The sequence below is a fragment of the Hevea brasiliensis genome, chromosome 3 (assembly GCF_030052815.1).
Source record: "Hevea brasiliensis isolate MT/VB/25A 57/8 chromosome 3, ASM3005281v1, whole genome shotgun sequence".
NCBI lineage: Eukaryota > Viridiplantae > Streptophyta > Magnoliopsida > Malpighiales > Euphorbiaceae > Hevea > Hevea brasiliensis.
The window spans coordinates 102,103,861-102,127,563 of record NC_079495.1 but is presented as its reverse complement, the minus strand read 5'-3'; the positions used below and the strand labels follow the sequence as shown (position 1 = coordinate 102,127,563).

The 23,703-nt window shown below is 33.8% G+C and overlaps 3 protein-coding genes across 4 annotated transcripts; all 3 read right to left on the bottom strand.

Annotated features, from left to right (window-relative positions):
• Positions 1 to 435: 435 nt before the first annotated feature.
• LOC110671185 (ubiquitin-conjugating enzyme E2 28) lies at positions 436 to 3,805 on the bottom strand. Of its 2 annotated transcripts, none has more exons than XM_021833576.2 (5): positions 3,469 to 3,805; positions 3,194 to 3,281; positions 1,632 to 1,759; positions 1,395 to 1,499; positions 436 to 812 (listed from the first exon to the last, which is right to left on the bottom strand). In XM_021833576.2, exons 2-5 carry the CDS (start codon positions 3,261 to 3,263, stop codon positions 669 to 671), a joined length of 447 nt encoding a protein of 148 aa, XP_021689268.2. In that variant the 5' UTR covers positions 3,264 to 3,281; positions 3,469 to 3,805; the 3' UTR covers positions 436 to 668. The 2 variants fall into 2 exon arrangements, with proteins under 2 accessions (XP_021689268.2, XP_021689269.2); XM_021833577.2 differs by having other exon boundaries at positions 3,194 to 3,323; positions 3,469 to 3,783.
• Positions 3,806 to 5,371: 1,566 nt separating this feature from the next.
• Positions 5,372 to 10,262, bottom strand: LOC110657046 (probable inactive receptor kinase At5g58300). Its single transcript, XM_021814096.2, has 3 exons — positions 9,775 to 10,262; positions 6,589 to 7,950; positions 5,372 to 6,240 (listed from the first exon to the last, which is right to left on the bottom strand). Exons 2-3 carry the CDS (start codon positions 7,880 to 7,882, stop codon positions 5,621 to 5,623), a joined length of 1,914 nt encoding a protein of 637 aa, XP_021669788.2. The 5' UTR covers positions 7,883 to 7,950; positions 9,775 to 10,262; the 3' UTR covers positions 5,372 to 5,620.
• A 4,303-nt stretch (positions 10,263 to 14,565) lies between these two features.
• Positions 14,566 to 19,064, bottom strand: LOC110671183 (uncharacterized). Its single transcript, XM_058144240.1, has 5 exons — positions 18,570 to 19,064; positions 17,927 to 18,032; positions 17,075 to 17,198; positions 15,972 to 16,886; positions 14,566 to 15,054 (listed from the first exon to the last, which is right to left on the bottom strand). Exons 1-5 carry the CDS (start codon positions 18,754 to 18,756, stop codon positions 14,680 to 14,682), a joined length of 1,707 nt encoding a protein of 568 aa, XP_058000223.1. The 5' UTR covers positions 18,757 to 19,064; the 3' UTR covers positions 14,566 to 14,679.
• Positions 19,065 to 23,703: the final 4,639 nt, after the last annotated feature.

Here is a 23,703-nt window from a genome sequence, read left to right as displayed (position 1 = left end):
ATAGCTGGGGGAAATTAAGAGATTGACATATCCATGTAAGGGAGAATGGGTCCAATCGGACGATATCTTTAACAATAAGGATGATGAAGAGGACGATAAAGGACAGCAAATTAAAGAGGGCAGTTGAATGGCCAAAGGAATCCAATAACGATTTTAAGTAAAGAATTGCAAGAGATTGGCGTTAGCGTTTGGTTTATGCGGGTGCTGGCATACCGTAAAAGAAAGCTCGAGTATGGAATTGGCGCTTCAGTTCTGGCAATAGAGGAAAGGATGAAGAAGGAAGAGGAACTCAAAGAGGAGGAAAATAAAACGATGTCGTTATTAAAGTTTTTTTTTTTTATTTAACTTAAATTATTGCACATCAACGTGTTTTTATTGCACATACGTGAGAAAGAAAAGCCTACGACTAGTTTCATATCATCGTTGGATCAAATCTTCGAAGCGAAAGAAGAGCTTTAACACCACAAAGTAAAAGCTTCAAACAACATTGTCTACATCAAAACATACCCGCCATACAGTTATTTTTCCAGCCAGTCCCCAAACTACAATTTCCGCTGAAGAACACAAGATCATTCCCCAACACCCCCCAACGCCCTCTCTTAAACCAAGTCCAAAAGTTAAAATGGATTCAACAAGTTTCACAAATAGACATATAACCCATTTATACATCATCCCATGGCATACTTCTGTGTCCAGCTGCGTGCAGTTGCTTCATATTTGGCTCGATCAGTCTTGTACATATGGGCAATCTCTGGTACGAGAGGGTCGTCAGGATTTGGATCAGTCAGCAATGAGCAAATGGAGAGCAGTACCTGACATGAACAAGCATGGTTACATTAACATAGTAAATCCTAATGATGACACTGCTGCATGGAAATCAAAATAATCAAGAAGAAAATTTTGGAAGTTCAAATAAGTTAGAATCCCATTTCAATATCAGCATAGAGTCTCTATCTTTCTCTCTCCATGTTCTTAGGGTGGGCCATGCAGGTCCAGAATCTTACATTCTGATCCAGTTGACGTTAAAAAATTTAAAAACCACATAAATCACCACGCGTTAAGAAAGAGATGAGAAAGATTATCACTCGCACAATCAACTTTCATATCCTGAGACACGAGCTCTTAACTAAACCATAATTGCAGGGGAGCGAAAAGCAAGTCCAAGACAAAAGAATTCAGACGAAACTTGAAGGCAATGCTTTGCAAGCCTAAATAACCAAAACCAATCACACTAAATCTGGCAAAAGAAAGTAACTGCCACGATATTCCTCATCTATTGCCACAACATTAGTATGACATGAATATGATTGCTATTCGCCTTTCCCATTTTACCATTGGTGCTGGTCCATAAAGCTGTAAAATAATCAGCATAACCTCATGGATCTGAGTCAAACCTTAGAAATGGTAAGAGCAGGGCTCCATTGTTCTTTGAGGATATCGAGACAAATGCTCCCATTGCTGTTTATGTTTGCGTGAAATACCTTGGTCCTAAACGCAACCTGAAAACAGAACAACATTACCCCTCAAAAGAAATATATAATGAAACCAAAAAAAAAAAAAACCCACTTACTTCCACCAACCAACCCCACTCATAGGCAAATGACTAGAAACATCTCAGTCACAAAAGTTACCTTTGGAGGCTTGAATGGATAATCAGGAGGAAAATGGATAGTAACTAGAAATACACCCCCCGCATATGGGCTATCAGATGGTCCCATGATTGTTGCTTGCCAGTGAAACATGTCTTCAGCTACAGGACCTGTTACAAATGAATCATGGATCCAGAGGCTAGTTAACTCAAAACTATGATGACATAAAGTTGCATACATAGTGAGCATACATAGTGAGATGATTGGAAGCAGGACGGATTTAGCATGGACAAATCCTCTTCCCTACCCAAATAATATAAGGGAATGGTTAATTCAAGGTTGCACCCCATGGACATTTATTAGCCACTTGTATAATTAGAAAAACTTCCCAACTCCAAATCCAAACATGACATAAGATTGGATGTAGCATGAGAACTGAAAAGCCATTTTCAGGACATATCCTTATCTGGTTAGAAGAATAAAAAATTATTTAAACAAAAATTGAATACAATGTTTTACCACACGGGTTTCTATCTGATCAGAAGAATTAAATATTTAAACATGAATCATCGATAGAGTCAATGTGTTACCACATGACCAATTGGCCACAGCCCAGAGCTCCATGCATATGGTAAAAAATGAAGTGAGACCACTGCATATAATTTACTATGTTGGTATAATACCTTACAGAACTTCGAAGAACTTAAAAGTAGGTTGAAAAATGTCATTTCAAACATGAAATTCATTTTAAAAATAAATAGAAGCATTTCTTGGCAAAACATGAAGCACAACTGTACAATAACACCTCTAAAAAGAACACAACAAAATTCGACAAAAAGTAACTGAGAAAATGATACTTAAAACTTGAAACTTGAAAATATAATTTGAGATATAAATGGGTATCTTCTACACGTCATAATCATAAAAAATGAACAATACTTACAACTTACAAGCAATATTTTATGAAAAAACATTGTATATTCAAGAAAAACATGAGAAAAAGTGGAAAACAGCATTTCAAATTTGAAAACACATTACTTCCAAAATTTTGAAGAACTCCATCAAGATTGTAAACCCTGAAAAGCCATTTGTGAAATATATCAGATAAAGGAACAACAGCAACTTGAATAGAAGAGTACATGCAGTAGTGGAGAAAGACAACCATGAATAACAAAAAGAAAAAAAAAATACACTAAATCATATTATAGAGACTAGCACGAAATAGTGAAAAATCATAATACAACATAAAATAGCTAGCTCACCACAGGACCAAAGAAGAAGAAAATAAAAGAAGAAACTCAACGCGTCAAAAGAAAGCAATAAAAACCGGAGACTTTTTTTTTCCTGTACTCCTGTCCAACGAGGAGCACTGTGTCTGAAAGCTATAATCTCTATGCAAACCCCCAAACCCCAATTAACAACCACCAGAGCCACAGAGCAAGGCTGAGATAGCAGTGCCAACAGCAAATTTATCAATAAATACTGAAATTCACCAGAAGGATGCAATTAGACTATGAAGGGCAAAATCAGAATAAGCGATGAAAACTGAAATCTAAATACCATCAACAAGGACTCTAATAAGAAATGAATCATCTGAGACAAACCTGCACTGCAAGAAGTAGGTGGATCTTTCTGCAAATCCTTAAGTTCCTTCAAAATACGCTTGGAAGCCATGACGCTTGAACCAGGGACCTGCAAATACCGCAGAAAAATTGCAGAAGGTGAAACAGAGTCCTGCAAAAATACAGAGAAATTGAAGACTAAATAAAAGCAAACAGTCACAACTCGCACAACCCTACAAACGGAGAGAGAGAGAGAGAGAGAGAGAGAGAGAGAGAGAGAGAGCAAATAAACAATAGACTAGAGGAAAAGCGAGCACCTGAAGATGAAAATTAGGGTTAGGAAGGGGAAATCGCGATCGGACAGAAATAGCGGTGAAAGGGGAACGGGTTTCAAGTAGATCCACAGCCAGAGCCTCCACCGCTGATCCCCCACGCCCTGCTTTTGCACCTTTCTCTCCCTACTTTTCAGAAAACGAGTCACGGAGGGCAGAGGGGTCCGTTTCGGACACTGGAATTAGTTTATATTAGTCGTTGCCAAATTTTATTTATTTGTTTTTTTATTTTATTGTTTTATTTTGTTGGGCTTATCCGATCGGAGATTCATCTCACCTGGCGTCATAAAACATACTAAAATATATTCGCCTCCACACTCACTTCGGTCTGAAAAGCGGGGAGAGAGAGAATGGGAAAAAAAAAATCCAATTAATAAAAATATAAAACTTTTTTTTAATTAGTATTATTCCAGTCCGTTATGCTCACAATCATTTGAACTATTTATTTATTTTTTTTTGAAAAGCTATTCCCTTTATATAATACTTCTTTTAATTATCTCACATATTTTTTTTATTTGGAATATCAAATTATATATAATAAAGGAAGTGGGTAAGCAATTAAAAATTTATTTGGTTAATATTAAAGCTGCTTACACATTTTTAAGGATTTAACTTAAAATCATCCAGAGTGAAAAAAGTGAATTCATATAGTCGACCCTAAATTTTTAGGATAAAGATTTAGTTGAGTTGAGTTACGTTGAGTTTAATATTAAAGTTATTATTATAAAAATATTTTTTAAATATATTAATTAAAAAATATTAAAAAATAATTTAAAATTAAATTTAATAAATTTTAATTATTAAAATAATTTTTCCTAAAATATTTTTTCAATTACACTTTACTTTATTTGGAAAGCAGTTTTGATTTTCAAATCATAATATCAAATTTATATATATAAAAAATAAAAAAAAATATTTTTAAGAGAATATTACGTGATATTCTCTTTTATAGTATTATCGAATAATTAGCCTGTAATATTTTATAGTGCTACATGACATTCTTTATTATATATAAATTATAAATTATTTAATAATTATTCTATTAATACTATAATAAGTAATCATTATTATAAGGTAACTTATAATATATTAATATATATTAATTACATATATTTATATCTATATTATATATAAATAGATTTTAATTATTTCTATTATGAAATTTTTATTAAAAATTTTAAGAGGTAAAAGTAATAAGAATAAAATTTAAAATAATATAGAATTTGAAATAATTAATAAAAATTTTAAAATATTACATTATTTTTACATATTAAATTTAAAAAAAATATATAAAAATTAAAATTATTAATAGTCACGTGCATTCACATAGCATTTTCTTTTATAGTGCTACGTGATTAATATGTGATATTTTCTTTCATAGCATTAACACGTAACATTTTCTATTACTATATGTAAGTTATAAATTATTTAATAATTACCCTATTAATATTATAATAAGTAATTATTAAAGATAACTTATAATATATTAACATATATTAATTATATATATTTATATTATATATAGATAAATTTTAATTATTTCTATTATGAAATCTTTATTATATAGTTTGAGAGACAAAAGTAAAAAACATAAAATTTAAAATAATTAATAAAAATTTTAAAATATTATATTATATATATATATATATATTTAAAATATTAATAATCATGTGTATAAGTACGAATAATTCTATAGTAAGTAAATATATTGAGTAATATATTCTTAAAACTCAAATGGCAACCTCTTGAAATAGTTTGACTTATTTATAAAAGTGAAAAAAAAAAAAGGAATTGGTTTTTGGTGCTAATCAAACCGTTCAGCAGATGGGCATAGAATGAATCGCAAAGCATTATCGCATTTGCAGGAGGATGATGAGATCTTAGAACATAGTCAACCTATGAGAATATTTTGTAGAACTTGGTTACAATAATCACTGAGAAGAAACAAATGCCAGTCAGAAGATACTTGCAAGCTAAAATGCTAAAAGGATAACCACTGGACAAATGTTTAACCCTGAGAAAATACTTACATGTGGAGTTACTCTTTGGACACTTGTTAACAGCCTCACCAGAAGCAGTTTAGGTTTCTTGAACTGGCATCAAAAAAAACTCCAAACACAAATCATGGATAAATTGATTATGGGAAATTAGTATTTGATCCCTTGTTCTCCCCTGATGGGTGTCTCGCAGATTCAGGCTGCCTGATTTCTTCAATCATCCTAACCACTTCTTCCATGGTTGGTCTCATGTCTGGCACTCTTGCTACACAGGCTATTGCTATTTGAAGCATCTGCACCATCTCTTCCTCAATATTACGGTATCTCATTAGCTCCACATCAAACACCTCAGCCGTCCATTCCTCTCGAACAACAGACTGGACCCATTTTGGAAGATCTACCACATCATCGTGCCCTGTTGATTGGACCGGGGCTTTGCCTGTCAGCATCTCAAGGAGGAGAACACCAAAACTGTAGACATCAGATTTTTGAGTGGATTTTCGAGTTTCAATTACCTCAGGAGCTCGGTAGCCTGCACATCTAGATGGGACCGAAGGGTAACTCATTATAGGAGCTAAGCCAAAATCTGAAATGCAGCCACGGAGGTCTTGAGTGAGGAGTACGTTGGAGGACTTAATGTTGCCATGAATGATTTTCCCCCCACCAGCAGAATGGATATGGGCAATGCCTCTTGCAGCTCCAAGGGAAATCTTTACTCTGGATTCCCAGTCTAGTGGAGTTCGTCCAAAACTACTGCTGCCTGCACTCATTGCACAATGTATAGCATTACAAAGAAGAACAGGAATCATACTTCTTACGGAAAATAGAACATTTGTCAGAAACAGAAGGGGGTATTTTTTTTGTTTGTGAATTCTGAATGAAAATAAGCCATGTACGCCTTCAAAGATCTTTATTAAACTAAAATTTTCAAGCTTAATACCACACAAAAGAATAACAATTATATTCTTTACATTTGCAATTGCATAACTAAATTAAATATATTATTTTACAAATCACTTACAGAGGATATTTCTGTTTAGTTACTGATTAAGATAGCAAGAAAGAACATTTATGGGATAGAAAGAAAAAAGAATAAGATGATTCATACCATACAAAAATGCAAAAAAGCTTCCAGCTGCTACATAGTCGTAAACAAGGAGTTTCTCATCCTTGGAGTAGTAGTAAGCACAGAGAGGAATGACATTTGGGTGCTGACCAACTCTTCCCACCGCTTCCATTTGCTGCTCAAACTCTCTTCTCCCTGCCACCACTTCTTTTAACCTCTTCACAACAACTGCTGTTCCCTCTTCCAGTACGGCCTTATAGGTTGTCCCATAACTTCCTTTTCCTAGTACTTCAGCTGAAGCTCTTAATAAATCCTCAAGATCAAAATTGTAAGTACTACCTTCAAAAAATACCAACTTGTTCTTCTCGGCATCTTGCACTCCACTTCCAAAGTCTTCCTTAGGCTTCTCACTCCTTGCACCCTTTACTTTTAGCGCACCATTGTCTTCAGTATCTTTTTTCTTCAAGCAGCATATTAGTATCATCAGAAATAAAAATAGTGGCACCACAGATCCTCCAATTGCAATGGCAACAATCGACCCAGTGTTTAGTTTCTTCTTGGAATTATTTGCCGGTTCTTTAGAGCTGCTTGGAGGGGACGGTAAAAAAGTGGGAGAAGGAGAAGGAGAAGGAGAAAGGGAGGGCATAAATACCAAACATTGGTTTAGTGGTGGTCCACATAGCATATTATTCCCCTCAAAGGAGGAGGTAGGGAACTTATGGAGGATAGATGGAATTGAACCATTCAAGTGGTTGCAGCTCAAATTCAACTGTTTGAGGCTTGAGATGTTGATTTCAGGTATTGGTCCTGTAAGGGAGTTGCTTTGGAGGTTCAAACTACTAAGGTTAGTTAAATTTTGTATTGAGAGAGGAATATTGCCTGTGAATGAATTGAAGGAGAGGTCAAGTGAGTTAAGTTGGCGAGAGAAAGATGAAGGAATACTTCCTGAAAAATTGTTATATTGGAGGTACACATTTTGAAGGGAAGGAAGGGAGAGTAAATCTGATGGAAGTTCTCCAGTAAGGAGGTTGGAACGAAGACTGAGGATCACAAGGTTATCCAACTTTCCAAGTGTGTTGGCTGGAACGGGACCATAGAGTCCAACACCAGGTAGGCGTACAGCAACTATATGGGAGCCATTTGTATTGCAAGTGATACCAACCCAAGAAGTGCATACAGGGGTAGTAGATTTCCAATTAAGTTTCCTGCTATGAGGAACTGCAGCAGCAAATTTAAGAAGGGCTTGTTTGTCGGAATATAGATCAGCACTAGTATAGGAAATGAAAAGCAGGAGTAATAGAAATGTTAATGCCAGAAGAAATGAGAGTATCTTCATAGAGTATGCTGATGAATGGTGAAATGTCTTGAAGGTGATTACAATGTACAATCTCAGCAATTCTTTCCCTGGCAAATGAAAAAAGGTTCTGAATCATTAGTCCTGCATGTGGACCACTGTCACTAATCACAGGACCTATATGAAAGCGTTCACCAAACACACACAACATTTGAACAAATAAATAATATATGATTTAAGAAAGCATATGACTATGATCCCTCGAGTGATTAGGATTTAGGACTTTGGATTTCAACTTAGAGGTTTCAATTTTGAACTGTTGGGATTTTTGGAATGGAAGACAGGAAGAGGGCTTCCCTTCTGGTGTAGCCCAATGCTCTAGGCATCTTGCTTTTTTGGTGAAAAAGAAGGCTTCCCTTCCTGGTGTATCAAAATGCTCTTTAGGCATCTTGCTAGATTATAGGAGGAAATCTATGGAGAACATAGAATTTTATGAATGTTGAGGGTATAAAATGAATGATAATATAAGAAGTTCCACATTTCGTTCATTGAATAATTAATGACATCAACAAAATGGCTAAATGCAGCCATGCTTGTCCTTGTCAAAACATATATATTCTGATCAGTGATCACTCCTTTCAAGTTGAAAGGATCATTATTGTTCATTACTAATAATTAATAATTCAGATTAGAATCACCCCATAGTTTATGGCTTAATTAAATTCTAGATACAAGAGATTGACACAGCATATTTGTTTGACACCAATCAATCTTCAAAACTACCAATTAAGTATCTAGAGGTTCCAAGGCATGGCTAATCTGGAGATTATGAAGGCTTTTGCTCTGTGTGAATCTGTGCTTCTAGCCTGTGCAGAAAATATAAATTGTGTTGGCTTTTGAAGGAGATGCTGATGCTATTGCTATTGTTATTGTGGAAAAGATGAATGATAAAGTTTGATCCTGAAAGAAACACACTGCTCCCCTGCCCCATGGAAGATAAAGAAAGCAAAACAACTACGTCGACTGAATGGTACACTGTAAACCCCATAAACCCAGCAGAGAGGTTTTTGGTAAGAAAAACATAAGGGGTAAAGAAAAGACGACTGTCTAGGGAAAGCATCAAGAGAAAAAGCAATGGCTTGTCTTTTTTGTGTTGAAGAGAACGATGCTGCAATTGGACTTTTTATTCAAGAATGATTTTAATAATTCTTAAATTAAATATTTATTTTAAAATTTATGCATAATTAATTACAATACACATAATTAAAATAATAAATGCTCAAATTTTTATACAAATATTTAATATAAAATTATTAAATTTATTATTTATGAAATCGAGTTTATCACTGTTCCATAAAACAACAACATTATACCAAGTTCCATAAATCCTTATAGCTTTTTTGGTGCATAAAGATAGTTCATTTACGGTTAATAATCTGCACATGTTGTAGAACTGAAATTAAAAAATAAAATAAAATAAAAAATAAACAGCAAATATATGAACATAAAAAAAATAATAACAGCATAATTAGATTCAGAGGGAGGGGAAAATAATGAGACTGTTGAGATTAAAATTTAAGAATAAGAAAATTCAGTGGAGGATCAGCAAGACGGACAGATTGTGCTTAATTTTATTATATGTTTAATTCGTTGAACGAGCACACCCACTGAACAGAAATTTCACACATTTTCTTTAAAAATATATAACAACTGCTATGGCATTAGAGCCCAAAATCTCTTATATGTAAATAAACACTCTCATTGCCAATAAATAGCAAGAAATTAACGAAATCATGAGAAATCACATAAATTAAAATTGAAAAATAAATAAACAACCTAAGAAAAATTGGTTTCCAGTATTAGGTTTACCTGAGCTGAAATTCTAACCAAAAATGCAAAATGTTGCAAACACAGAGATGGAGAAAGAGATGAACCTTCAAATGGGTCAGGAACGCGGGAGCCGGATCGTAACAGCCAGCAGAATGAGCAGAAGCGAAGTGAGAAACAGAGAAGAAAAGAGAAAAGTGCAGAAGTTGGACGCCATTTCTTCTAGAACACGCAAACTAAAGAACCCAAATCCCAAAAGTACTTGAAGACTGAAGTAGTAGTTGCAGCTTTTGAAGATTCGAACGCAGTTTCTAATCCTAACGTTCCATTGAGCTCAGAATTGTTCTTCAACCTTATTCGGCAAGCAAACCCTGCGTTGCACGTCGATCTCGATGGGCTCTATATACTACCATTGTTTGCATTATTATTGTTCTTTTTTCTTCTTGTCAGTGTTAAGCAGGGAGAGAGAAAGTGAAAATTAAAATGAATGATAAATAATAATTAGAGAGAGATTAGTTGAGAAAAATTGGGATTATCTACTTGTTTTTCTCGGATTATTTAGCTGTCTATTGTGATTATTCTGGCTCTGGCAGTGGCGGAAACGCCCACCTGACGTGTCTAACTGACACAGTTTTTTGGGCATATCGCGTATCCTTAAATTATAAAGGTTGTTGTCGACAGCGTACAATGTGACTTATACGAGAATAAAAATTTTATTTAAAATTAATATAATTTTAATAAATATTTACTTTTATTATTAAATTGTGTTTGTTTATTTAAAAAAAAAAAAATATAAAGATTTAAAATATTGAAACCTCCGTCCACCCTTAACGGCAAATTATAGGACTCATTTTATTGTGAGAGGGAATACACATTTACAGGAATATTTAATAATTTATCACTTTTAATATAAATATAAAAATTTTGCATAATAATTAAAAAAATTAAATTATTTAAATTATAATAAAATATTTATTAAATTGATTAAAATATTTTTTTATTTCATTCAATTAAAAAAAAGTATTAAGATAAATTTTAAAGAAATTATATAAATAGTTATTGTATTTAATATAAATAATGATAAAATTAAAAAAATTAATTTTTTTAATTTTTAAAAATAATAAATAATTATAGATAAAATAAATTTTAAAAAATAACAGAAAAAAGTCAAAGAAGAAAGTGATTTTATTAGTATAATTAATTTTAATTAAAATTCAAAATTAAGATATTAAAATCATTTGTTATGGTGAGCATAGCTCAATCATAATGATACAGATGTTGAATTGAAGAGACTGACTCGACTCCCTTCCCACATAGGTAATTTAAAAAAAAAAAAAAATTGCACAATTTTACAAATTACTCTATATATTATTATTAAATTAAAATTAATTAATAATGTTAATTTTTTTATTTCAATATTTTTAATCTTATCCATCAAATTTTCCCTTTTAGTACTAAAATTAGTAAGCATCATGATGTCCTCATTTCATGTTCTATTTTCTGGGGATGTTTTAGATAGGAAAATTATTAACAAAATATATAGGGCTTGTCATTATTTAGGGTAATAAACTGTTATATTATATCAAATTAAATTAATTTTTGTAAATATATTTATTTTTGTCAATAAAATTATAAATATTTTTTATTACAAGTCATTTACATTTAATTTATTACAGATTTAAATTGAAGGGCGAGATTAATCAATGAGTCAAAATAAGAGTTACTTGGATTTATGCCAATTTATGTGAAAAGGTTAAAACTAGCTAAGTAAGCTGACCCATAACCCTTATAAGCTTGTTATATCTTTTTCTTTTTAGATGTGAGACTCTTAACGCTTTCTTTTAAGTGATAACCTGATATTTATTTGACATTTAAGTCTTAAAATTCACTTCCTAAAACCTTAAACTTGAATGCAGCGGCAACTTAAAAAACCAAACTTAAAACTGAATTGAAATTAAAATAAACCAGGCCTAATATGCTCTAATATCATATTACAAACTTGAATTAAAAGGTGGAGCTAAATAAATGGACTAGAGCAAGAGTTCATACAATGTGAGATGTATTTATTTGAACTTAGACCAATTATTACTAAAGAAGCTTGAAATCCTCCCCCTGAAAATCTTGAAATTAAATGCAATGATAACGATGGGAAATTGAACTTGAAACTTAACTGAAATTGAAATGAATCAAACTTGAACTTTAATACCATATTAGAAACATAAATTAAAGGGTAGAGGTGAATAAATAGATCAAGTCAAGAGTTTATAAAATATTAGATGGATTTACTTGGATTTAAACCAACTATTGTTAAAAGGTTCAATTAGCCAATTAGTTAGCTAGTCCATAATCCCTATAAACTTATTAGAATTCTTTTTTTCTTTAGATATAAAACCCTTAACATAATCATAATACATTTTTAATTATAATAAAGTTTTTATTTTAGTGATTAAATTTTTACAAAATAAAAATATATAAAATAACTTAATTACTCCTTAGTTTATGTCTTAATAACATTTATTGGAAAAATCCTTCAAATTTTAATTAATGGTACGAATAGATAATGGGTTGTTTTGAAGATTGGACCGACCTTCGTATTTATTTATTTATTTTTGACCTTGGATGCCATGGCAAAGGTAAAAGAAACAGTAGAATCTACAAAAGGACAAAGTGAAATCGGTAGGTGTGGTGCCCACCTGAAAATGATACCTATAGTCTATGGACACGTGGTAAGGCAATGGCCCCACATAGAATTATGGATTTGGGAAAGAGGTGGAAGAAATCAAAGAAAAGCTGAAATCAATTTTCTTTTCAACCCAATACTACATTATGTCAAGGAAAAATATTGGAGTCCCTTATCCTGACCCCATGTCATAAACGCTTGAAACTTTGTGTTAGATAGAATCTTAATAATTGAAGCACTTTTAGGAGCATCTTTGAAGTTGGTATGAAGGTTTCTATTTGAATTTCTTTTCTTTTGTTTATAATAATTAATAAATTATACCTATTAATAACTTTAAAAGATTAAAATCACTCTTTCTAATTTCTTTTAAAAAAAAAAATCTCTCATCCATCTTTTTTCATCCTGCTCTCCAAGAATTTATTCTACTATCTTTAAGGGGGGCTTCCTTGCCCCTTCCAAACAGGAAAAGATATTTTCCCTTGGTCAAATTGTGAATTTCCCCTCTTCACCTCTCGATTAGTGGCGTAAATAGTACCTTTATTTTTGTTTTTGTGTCGTATCTATATCAAAAAATGGAGAGGACTTTTGTGGATCTGCTTGTGTGGTTAATTCGCAGTTCTTTATTGTGTTTTTATGCAAGTAAGATCATAAAGCTCTGTGGGATTGGTTATCTTGAAGACTTTAAGCGCCTTGAAAGGTTATCCTGTCCCTTAACGACTACAAGAGAATAAGATTGCTTAAACCTCCTCCCCAGTGTCCAGCATTTCCATAGTGTTTTGCTTATCTTGCTTCCGCTTCCTGGCTATTAGTTCGTCATGCTCAAAGATTCTGGGTGATATTATGAGCCTTATAGGTTAAACTTCTCAGCCTTTCATTGTTCCTCGGTCAATTTGGTAGGATATAGACTGCGTAACCTGTTTTTGCCAAAATTGTTTCTCTAGTTCTGGAGGAAATCCAGCTCTTGTTAGGGCTTCAATTGTAATGGCTTGGGTTCTTTTACTGATGGCCTGGTTGCTAGGGCTGTAGTCCCTTCCTTTGTTTTTAGACCTTGGACTTGTTGCCTGCTAGTTTTGTATTCGTGACCTGAGAGCCTTGTAGTCTCACTCTGATAAATGAAATGTTATATCTTTGGCAAATAAATAAATAAAAATTAACCAAAAAAAAAAAACTTTATCTTGAGTAATTGTAGTTATAATTTAAACTAGTGAAACATTAAGTTTTCAAAAGGATATTTTAAGCAAAATAGTTGTTCTGCGGGATCGATTTCTCAAAACCTATTTGTCATAGATCTTAAGTTAATAATTAAAACCCTAAAGAAGTTAATATCTAAATGTTAAATTAAACAAATAATAAATTTAGTGACCAAACAGTTAATATTGTTTTTCTACATCAAATGGAAGCAAATAGATGATTTCATATTATGGAATTGAAAAAGAAAATGTATATAACAGTTGATATAGTTAAATCAGTCGTAAATGCTTAATGCATTAACCAGAAGTGAATGCCAACTTGAGTTAGGCTTTTGCGACCAAAAACGAGAAAGTGAAACTGATTTTCCGGGCCAGCCTTGGATATATACCGGACACGAGAAAGGAACCTTATTAGAATTTCATCTTTAAGGCCTTCCTCTTGTCTCTGATACTTGCAAAAGCCAACTTCTTGTCAACGACACTCGCCTTATTGCAATATGATAACATTTGCATGAATAGAGTTGGGCTTTTATATAAAAGTTCAAGGAAAAAACAGAGATATAAGGAAGAGAGGTGTCCTAATAGCTTACTTTTTCAGTACATCCAAATTTAAAATTATTCAATGTACTAGGTATAATTAAATATAATGTACCTTTTTTTTCTCTTAAATAACCAAAATTTATGAGTAAATCCTAGCACAAATCTGAAAAACTATTACATAAATCTCAAGACACAAATGACCATTTTAACTTTGTCTACATTAGTTGTAAAACTATTATTATTATTATTATTATTATTATTATAATTTAAGACGTGCCAACGTCTTTAAATAATTAATTAACAAGCTTTTGGCTGGAGACCTGCAGCAATGTGAAAAGGGCTCCAGCAGCCTGGACAATTAGTAACTGCTGATGCTTCATATATAAAAATTAAAATGCTTTAATCTTCCCTTCCAAATCTTCACATTTAGAGCATACAGAAAAAAGCCCAACAGTGAAACCATTTAATTCATTCAAGTGCTGCACAACTAATGTAAGCACATATTTCATTTCTTTTTTCCAAGTAAGCACATATTTTAAGAGAATAAAAAAAATTATAAAAAAATTAAATATCTTGAGGGGGAAAAAAACACTCATCTGATGCTATAATGGGCCAAACGGTTCAGGCAGGGACTCGAATCCATTATCAAAGATTGACCCTTGATCATATTGATCATCAATACTATGCAGCCAGTTGGTGTTCTTTAAATCCTCTTTAAGTAATATCGCATCATACCGGGAGCTTTCATAAATGTCAACTTCACTCAATTTTGCAGAGTATCTTCCATGCATAGCTTCACTTTCAATTTCTGCAGGCCTGCTCATATGGTTTCCATTCTCCAAAATATCTCCATTGTTAATGGATTCTGAAGCATTCATAGAGCGAACAGATTGGGCTTTGGAAGCAGATCGAATGCTCTGAGGGAAAAGAGTCGTGCCTGAAAGTACACGAGTGCTTCCTGTGCCATTTCTTATGTCCTGCATCAGTGAGTTGATATACTATTAGGATGATCTTATAAGACGGAACCAGTCCTTTGGAAGTGAACAAAAAGAAGGGGAAAAAAAAAGGGGAATGTTACATATTTTTGACACCTGACATGATAAAGCTCTGTCATTGCATGTTTGACAGAACATAATGGGGTATAATATTAATTATTCATTGCATTATGCTCCATTACGATCTATACATGACGCCACCAAATGTTCAAGCTCTCACTCGTGAAAAACTGAGCTCATTCAACCCCCGTCACACCCTTAAAGTTTCCAGCTAAAATATTTGAATTAACTGCCACAGAACAAAGAATTTTTAAGATCATATTGCTAACATCAATGCAAGCCATATAAAAGCATTTCAGTTCTTATGGTTGTTAAGGCAGGATTGCAGCAATGCTGGTGGTTGTGGCACCATGTGATGCACAGCTGACAGTTCTAGCCTACTTGGATGACTATAGCCCTATTTGGCATTGAATTTCAGAGCCTAAAACTGCTTTTCTGAATAAAAGCACTATTTTAGATGCTGTTGAGAAAAGCAGTTTGAAAAAAATTATTTTGTTATTTTAGTATTCTTATGACTAAAACTGATCAAATTTAATTTTTAATTATTTTTTAAAACTCTCTAACTAGTATATTTAAAAAAGTGATTTTCCCAATAGCAGTTTCAACAGTAATGCCAAACAGGCCCTATGATTCTCTCTCTCTCTCTCTCTCTCTCTCTCTCTCTCTCTCTCTCTCTCTCTGTGAGAAGTTATCAACTCAACAAAATTAAAATTTTCACATTATAGCCCAAAACTTTGAAGAAAAATGTACTTGCAGGTTGAAAACCATTTGTATCCCCAAATTGCATATTTGTATGATGCAAACTGAAGTTAATGAATTATGAAAGAGACTGTACATACCATGTGCCTGATAGCCATATCCAAAGACTTCTTTGATATTGTCCTCCCAAACCCAGTACTCTCTGTGGCAGTTGATGATGACTTAACAGATTTCCGCATTCCCAAATCCAAAACATGTGAAACTTTTCGAGGCTCAGACATATCAACTACATGCCCATTGGAATGAACACGACCCTTTACAGGGGCTTCTGAGAGTCTTCCCCTTGAGACAATTGGAGATGAATGTCGTCTTGGCACATTTGTTGGGCCTGTAGTTTCTGGGTTCCGTTTCGTAGTGACTGCCGCACCAGGCCGGGACCTACCAGCAGAGAGTGGTCTATCTGGCAAAGTTGTTCTAAGGTTTGGAGGTGTGTCAAGGGGAAAATCAGGAGGAACAACTGGCTGTTGTGGAGGCCGGATTCGGAGCCCTGGGGAACTTGGTCGAGATGTTGGTGTAGATGTGCGCCCATTTGAAAGAACACGCCCAGCTGAAGTTGAAGGACCTGAGGCAGATGACAGTAATGGATTCTGACGTGTGGGAGTAGATGGGCAAGAATTTGAACGAGTCACAGTTGAATTCAAGTTTGCAGGAATTTGCGCCCTAGAACTTGGAGTTGAGGGCCTTGAGCTTTGGGATTGGCGAGTCTTGTCAATTAAAGAGCTGGTGGGGGCTGGACGAACTCTACATGGAGTTGAGGGACGTGATGTTGTTGGCCGAGCAGATGGCGCGCAAGGTCTCGCTGTAGATGGAGAGCGGGTGATTGGGGAGGATGGTCTGGTGTAAGATGAAACTGAAGCTGAGCTTGTATTTAGGATTGAAGAGGATCTATTTGATGAATAGGTACTAAATTGTGAAGATGAGATAGATGAGCGAGTCACTGAACTGCTTCTAGTTGGTCTAGTGGAATGGTAGCTCTCTGATTGTGAGACAGAAAGCTAAAACACAGACAAAATAAGAAATTAATCACTCATAATTGGAAGTTCAAAAAGTTAAATACATGTCATGCCAAAGTTCTTTCCTAATTAACTTCTACAGAAACTTTCTTATTTGTCCAGAGGAGTTCATTCAGATCTGGTATAAAATAGTTCCAAAAAAAAGGCCAAAGAAAAATGGCTTTGCATACCCTGGAAGCTTTAGTAGTAGAAACTGATCTAGCCAAGGAACTGCTTCTTGGAGCCACTGAAGTTGGTTGTGACTCACTGCCTTCCGATGATGGAAAGAGAGGAGTTCCAGGAGGAGTGAGAAGCCTGACATGAACAAATGGAAAGCAAGGGCAATGATGAATGTTGATTTCACAGTATTGAGAGTAAGGGCAATGATGAACGCTAATTTCACACTAGTGAAAAACTAAGGACATGAATAGAGGGCAATGATGAACGCTAATTTCAGACTAGTGAAAAACTAAGGACATGAATAGATGGTAAGCACGGGCAATCATATCTGAATGCTAATTTCGCTTTTTCCCAAATTAACTACTAGCTACTTCGATACAGCAGGAATGTGATATAGATATGTGCATTTAATAGGAAATTGAATATTTAACTTCTACAATTTCAGGGGAAGAGTATTTTAGGAACTGGTTATACAAGGCAGAGTAGCATCACAAGCAATGGGAATTCTTTAGTCCGAGCTACAATCTACATAAACATCTAAATACTCTGGATAGTATTCAGGAAAACATGTGAATCGATCACTTTAGTCAGTTCATTCATATCTTCCTAAAAATGTGCTATTATTTTGAATATGTACCACAAATTGTCTATTACTCCTAGATGCGGCAGCAAATAGCAGACGAATATTAAGGAAGATCATTTTAGTCGGAGCTACAGTCCATGTTGACATACTTTGAATATTAAGTAAGATCAGATGACACAACGAATTTGTATCTTACACGATGGTAATTCTCATGGAGAAGGAGTTAATATGGATCTGAACTTTAATATGTGATTAATGAGGTGAGTTTCCAAGATTTTACCAGTCATAATCATGCTTCCCTCCATCTGTGGAAGACAATAGATCATCAAGCCCGCTCTTTGTTAGTTTGGCTGCTCCAACGGAAAGTCTTTCTAGTTTCACCGAAACTGCAATAAAGATCCACATCATAAAAGTGCCAATTTTTCAAAAAATAAATTGAAAAATCAAAGAAGCTTGTAAGATACACACTCCACAATGAACGATTCAGATTCAGAAATCCAAATCAATTTATTTCCGACAATTTGAGACTGAATTAAAATGGAATCAAGATTACTGTATCGCCAAAATCATTAGTACTGCCGCCATCAGGTATATTCCATTGATAAAAAGACTCATTACAGAACGGAAGAGAAAAGGAAAGGCGATGGTGGGTGCTGGTTGATTCTTTTATTTCCATAAAACGACGTCGTTTCTTCTCGACAAATAGGCTTCGGCGTATTAAATGTGGTTCAAATGAACATCACTTTCACTTTTAGGAGATATTAGAGAAAGCTGCCCACTCAAAGCCGACAAATCAAACAAAAAGGAACCGGAAATCGGTTTTAAATGACCGTACAATCCTCCTCCCGCAAAAAAGAAAACAAAATCCACCGGAGAGGAAGCCGGAGAGGATAGAAAGGAAATACGAAAAAAGAAAAACACACCATTGGAAGATTCGTCAGAAGAGGCGACAGAGAGATTGCGGCGGTTCTTGGAGAAGAGATCCAAGTTCTCGTCGGTGTCTCTGGAAAAGCCGGTCAAACCTTGACCTCGGCGGGAATGCTGGGAATGAGATCCCGGCGGCATATTCCTGCCTCCTGCGAGAGATTCTCTCAAACTATTCCTGCTCATGATTGGTCAGTGGAGTAGGCTTAGGATAGAGTAGCCGCCAATAGCACATCTAAGCATCTTGAAGTCCAAAGTGGAGGGAGTGTAGTAGATGCAAAGCGAGGAAGAGCATAGTAAGTTACCCAGCACTTTTTTTTATTTTTTACGTCATCACACAGAGAACGAGAGAGATAGTCAGCATTAGATCTGAGATGTCTAGTAGTGTAGTTAAGTGTCAACTTCAAGATCTGTGCTTTCGTGCAGATTTGTTAATGGTGAGAGGCCTACCCATCATCATCATTTGAACTGGTAAATCTCACATGGGATCTCCCCCTATTTTTTTTAAAAAAAAATTTTGGCTAAATATATAAATTGAGAGTCAAATTTTAGGATAAATTTTAGCACTTGTACCTAAATTTATATATATATAGTTACAAAATTATATTTTTTTAATTTTTAAATTTTATATAATAAAATATCTTTAACTTTTAATTATTAATTTTTTTAGTTATACGCTTATCTAAATAGTTTTAACGTAACACTTAGTCAGTATTTTTCGTTCTTTTCTTAAATTATGTGTAAATCAAATTATTTTTCTCTTTATAGAAAGAATAATTTTTCACATATGAAGAAAATAATTTTACACTTTGCATAAAAAAAAAGAGACAAATGCTGACTAAATACCACGCTGAAGTTGTTCACTTAAGTATCTAACTGAAAATTTTGAAATTTGATGAGGTTTTATATTACATTTTAAAGTTAAAAAATTATAGTGTTATAACCATATAAAGTCAATGTCACGACCCAACCTATGGATCAAACCTGCACTAGGACTTAGGTTGGCTTAAAGCTCCCGAAGCCCGTAGCAAGCCTAAATATTCCTCAACCCAATCTTAAGGCTTATTTGGGCCCAATTTCAAGAATTCAACCGGACAGAGTTCGGCCATAAAATGGACCATTTAACGGGGAGTTTTTGACACGCCCGACCTGTAACCACAATATAAAATAAATTGGGGAGCTCAGCTCCTTCATCTAATCTAGTCATACATACAGTTAACAATTTTATAGGTCCGACATAACTTTTATAATACAGGCCCAAAATAAAAATAAGTACTTTTAACATATGCGGAATCTAAAATTTAACTCAATTGAAAAAAATACATTAAATATTATTAATGGACATGTGACGAAGAAGAGCAGGTTAGTCACAACAAATAATTCTTCTTGTAGCCTGAAAAAATAGATGAACAAGAATGAGCGTTCGACTCAGAGAGTAAAATACTAATTTTAATCACAATTTCTATAGTTAACTAAAGCTAATGCATCATAAGGAATGGAAATGCAACATCATCATTAATTTTCATACAAACCACATCATAACAGTAAAAAGGCAATTTGGAGTACTCACCCACCTAACACTGTACAAACAATACATATATGAGAGTTAATCCCCTATACAGCTCTCTTAATCCAACCTCTGCCAGTGAGTGTCTCTCAAGCCGGACTTTTGCTTAATAAACCAAGTGCGGGGTCCCAGCGAGTGTCTCTCAAGCGGTGTCTACCCGTTCTATCCATATCCAATACCATACCACACGCACGCCATACACGCACACTGCTTCAAATTACCACAAACAACATCTATGGCACTTCATCAATTATGAATGCAATATAAAATGTGCCTAGTATTTAACAATATAAATACATATTTATAAGTAATGCATGGGCATACTTGAACATATAATAATAACGAAATTATAATTAAAATTAATATTTTACTCACAGATTTAAACCAAGATCACTACAACGGCTAGGCGGAGGAAGAAGGCTGTCTCGACTCACCTGACAAATTCCATAGCAATTATTTAATATATTGACTAGATACAAGATTAGAAAAAAGATCAAAGACACCCTAGGTTTTGCCGAAATTGATAGAGTCTTCCCTATGATGAATAAATATTTGATGTTTATAAATTAATTTTTGTAACTTTAGTTAAATAATCTTTTAATTAATAAATATTATATCATTAAATTGTATATATATATATATAAAATTTAATATTTGATTAAATAAAAATACTAAACACTGTTGCCGAACATTTGCAGGTGCTTGATTTTTTTAGTTTATGTCATTGTACACCGGCATGACAAAATGTGCCGTGATGTGTGGATTATATTTCTCGCAATAATCAAGGCCTTTTGACCTCAATTAATTATTGCATTTATCACCATGGAAATCCACAATTCTACATAGATGTTGCTTTTGTTCTTTTTTGCTAACTTTGATGATTGAGCTTTTCTCTTTACCTATCATAGTTACATCTTATTCTATGTAAATGATGATCAGCATACCTTTCTAATAGGACCTCGCAACTCGCTACCAATTCATACCACCGGTCCCACTTTCATCTTATCACCTTTCAAAATTGATCATATTGCTTCAAAATTTTATTTCTGAAAAAATTCCCCATTCAAAAATTATCAATGTATTAATTTATTCAGTTAGTAGGTAGTGGATTTTTTCCTATATACATAATAATCTTAATTTGTAATAATATTGTTATTTTTATAAAAGATAATTCTTAAATAATCAGATGATAATTTACATTAAAATACTTAAGAGTGAGTGAGATAAAATTTAATAAATCTCGCCTATAATAATTATCATTATTTAATAATACTATAATATTTTAAATTTTTAAATAATTATTTTATATATAAATATTAGTATTTTATTATATTAAATATTTTGAGAATTTTTTTTTAATTTTTGAAATTTTAGAATCGGGTTTGATTTTTTGAAAATATTAAACTTTAATGATTTTTAAAAATTAATTTAAAGTTTACGTGGCAAAAATAAAAATATATTTTGACTCTACAAATTTTTTTAAATTTTCTAAAAATTTGTGCGAAATTTTTTTACCTCATTTTTTGTCCCAAGGCATAGTAAAAATTCAATTTTAAGATATTTTGAATCCGACCGAGTTAGACTGATCGAATCGGACTGGCCTCTTCCCTTTTTCCCCTTCCCTCTCCTGCGTCGCGCCTGCTGCCCTCCCTTCCCTCTCCTTTTTCTCTCTCCTCCCTCCTCCCCTCGCCGGCTAGCCACCATCCCAGCCTTCACTGGTAGCCAGCGCACCTCCAGGACGTCTCTTCGCTGCCGGCCGACACCCCAGCTGGCCCGAAAATTGCACCAAAGCTCCCTTCTGCGCGCGAGTTATTTTAGCTTCCAAGGTCGATTCTAGCAGATCCGGCCACCAATTGGACCAGGTCTTGTTCCAAACATCATCTACACCTCGAGAGCTTTCCATAGATACCAAGAATACCCAAATCCATCGAGCGGTTTATCCAATTTTTGCCTGAGATATTTTAACCTATTTTAACTTTTGGACTAAATTTCTTGCAAACCGTGAACCCCACGAAAAATTCGAGAGTACTGGAGTGCTCCCTTCGATGAGAGCTTCGCGGCAATACCCATTTCAAAATTTTTTTACACCGTTTTTCTGTAGGTCGGATGGAATTTCACAGTGTTTTTTTTAGACATTAAATGAGCTTAATAAATTCCATAAAAATTATGTATTAACTCCCGTGTTATGGGCTTCAAGTAGGTACATTTGATTGGCAGAAATTCGACTGTCAATCAGGTTTGCATTTTTTGTCTGGACAGACAGGCGGCAGAAGCTACTTCAGAACTGGGTCAATATTATAGGCTACCCCACCATTTTCAGACGTCCCGGATACGTTTCCAGTATCAGAATTGGTGTAGGTAAGCCTGAACCCTAAGTTTCTTTAATTATTTAGTTTCGGGTTTAGATTGAAAATCTATAAAATATTCGTAGATAGTTAGAAAATTATAATTCTTTTTGTATTAGCTTAGTAATATTGCTAAGAACCGCTGGGCAAAATTTTAAATTTTTAAAAACTCATTTGGGTAGTTTTTGCAAAAAGAGTTAGTTGTAATTGAGATATGATTGTGTGACTTGTGAATGGGCCAAGAGGGGCCATGTGATGTGATTGAAATATGGTTGTGTGACTTGTGGATATAGAAGTGTATTTTTTAGTCCTTTTGCAAGTTGGGTAGGTGCTAGGTATAGAGAAAACTCTGCCGGATTTTTGGCACAACTTAATGTGTCTTTGGTTTTTTTTTAAGCTTGTATTGAGTCAATTATATTAAATAATTATAATGTAATTGTCATATGAGTTGGAGTAGCCTTCCTTCTCCTCCCAGCTATATCAGTGACCTCGGTTTATGTCTGTGAGTAAAATATTAATTTTAATTATAATTTCAATATTATATATATTCCAGGCATGCCCATGCATTATTTATAAATATATATTTACGTAGTTAAATACTAGGCACGCTTTATATTTCATTTTTAATTGATAAAATGAATATGGATGTTGTTTTATGGTAATTTGGACCTGTGTGCGTGTGTAATGTCTGTGTGTGGTAATATTGGATATGGGCAGGACGGGTAGACGCGGTTGGAGCTTGACTCGCTGGGACCCGATCCTATTGTGGTTAAGACGGGGTAGGCACTGCTCAAGTTGATCTCGCAGGCCCCTACATTTGGACTATTAAGAAAAAGTCCGACTTGAGATGTACTCGCTGGCAGAGATTGGATTTAAGATAGTTGTTTAGGGGATCAGCATATATATATATATATATATATATATATATATATATATATATATATATATATATATATATTGTTTGAACATTATATGGGTGTGTGAGTGCTTCAAATTACCTTCTTGTTGTCTGTGATATGACTTGTATGAAATCTTTGAAGGTGTTACATTCCATCCCTTACGATGCACTAGCCTTAGATAGCTATTGAAATTGTATTTAAAATCAGTATTTTACTATTTGAGTTAAGCACTCACTCTTGTTCACCTTATTTTTCCAAGATACCGAAGATTTTTTATTGAGTTTTAACCTGCCTCTCTCATTTGCAAGTCATTTAGTATATC

Bases quoted from the DNA above. Each gene is read 5' to 3' on its own strand.
- LOC110671185 (XM_021833576.2), bottom strand. From the start codon at position 3,263: ATGGCTTCCAAGCGTATTTTGAAGGAACTTAAGGATTTGCAGAAAGAT. The intron at 1,760-3,193 runs GTTTGTCTCAGA...CATTTGTAACAG, and splicing joins ACCTACTTCTTGCAGTGCAG to GTCCTGTAGCTGAAGACATG. The intron at 813-1,394 runs GTTTGACTCAGA...TGTTCATGTCAG, and splicing joins CTGCTCTTACCATTTCTAAG to GTACTGCTCTCCATTTGCTC.
- LOC110657046 (XM_021814096.2), bottom strand. From the start codon at position 7,882: ATGAAGATACTCTCATTTCTTCTGGCATTAACATTTCTATTACTCCTG. The intron at 6,241-6,588 runs GTATGAATCATC...CAATGAGTGCAG, and splicing joins CTTTTTTGCATTTTTGTATG to GCAGCAGTAGTTTTGGACGA.
- LOC110671183 (XM_058144240.1), bottom strand. From the start codon at position 18,756: ATGAGCAGGAATAGTTTGAGAGAATCTCTCGCAGGAGGCAGGAATATG. The intron at 18,033-18,569 runs GTGTGTTTTTCT...TCTTTATTGCAG, and splicing joins TTCTGACGAATCTTCCAATG to TTTCGGTGAAACTAGAAAGA. The intron at 16,887-17,074 runs GTATGCAAAGCC...TCTGTGTTTTAG, and splicing joins CTACTACTAAAGCTTCCAGG to CTTTCTGTCTCACAATCAGA.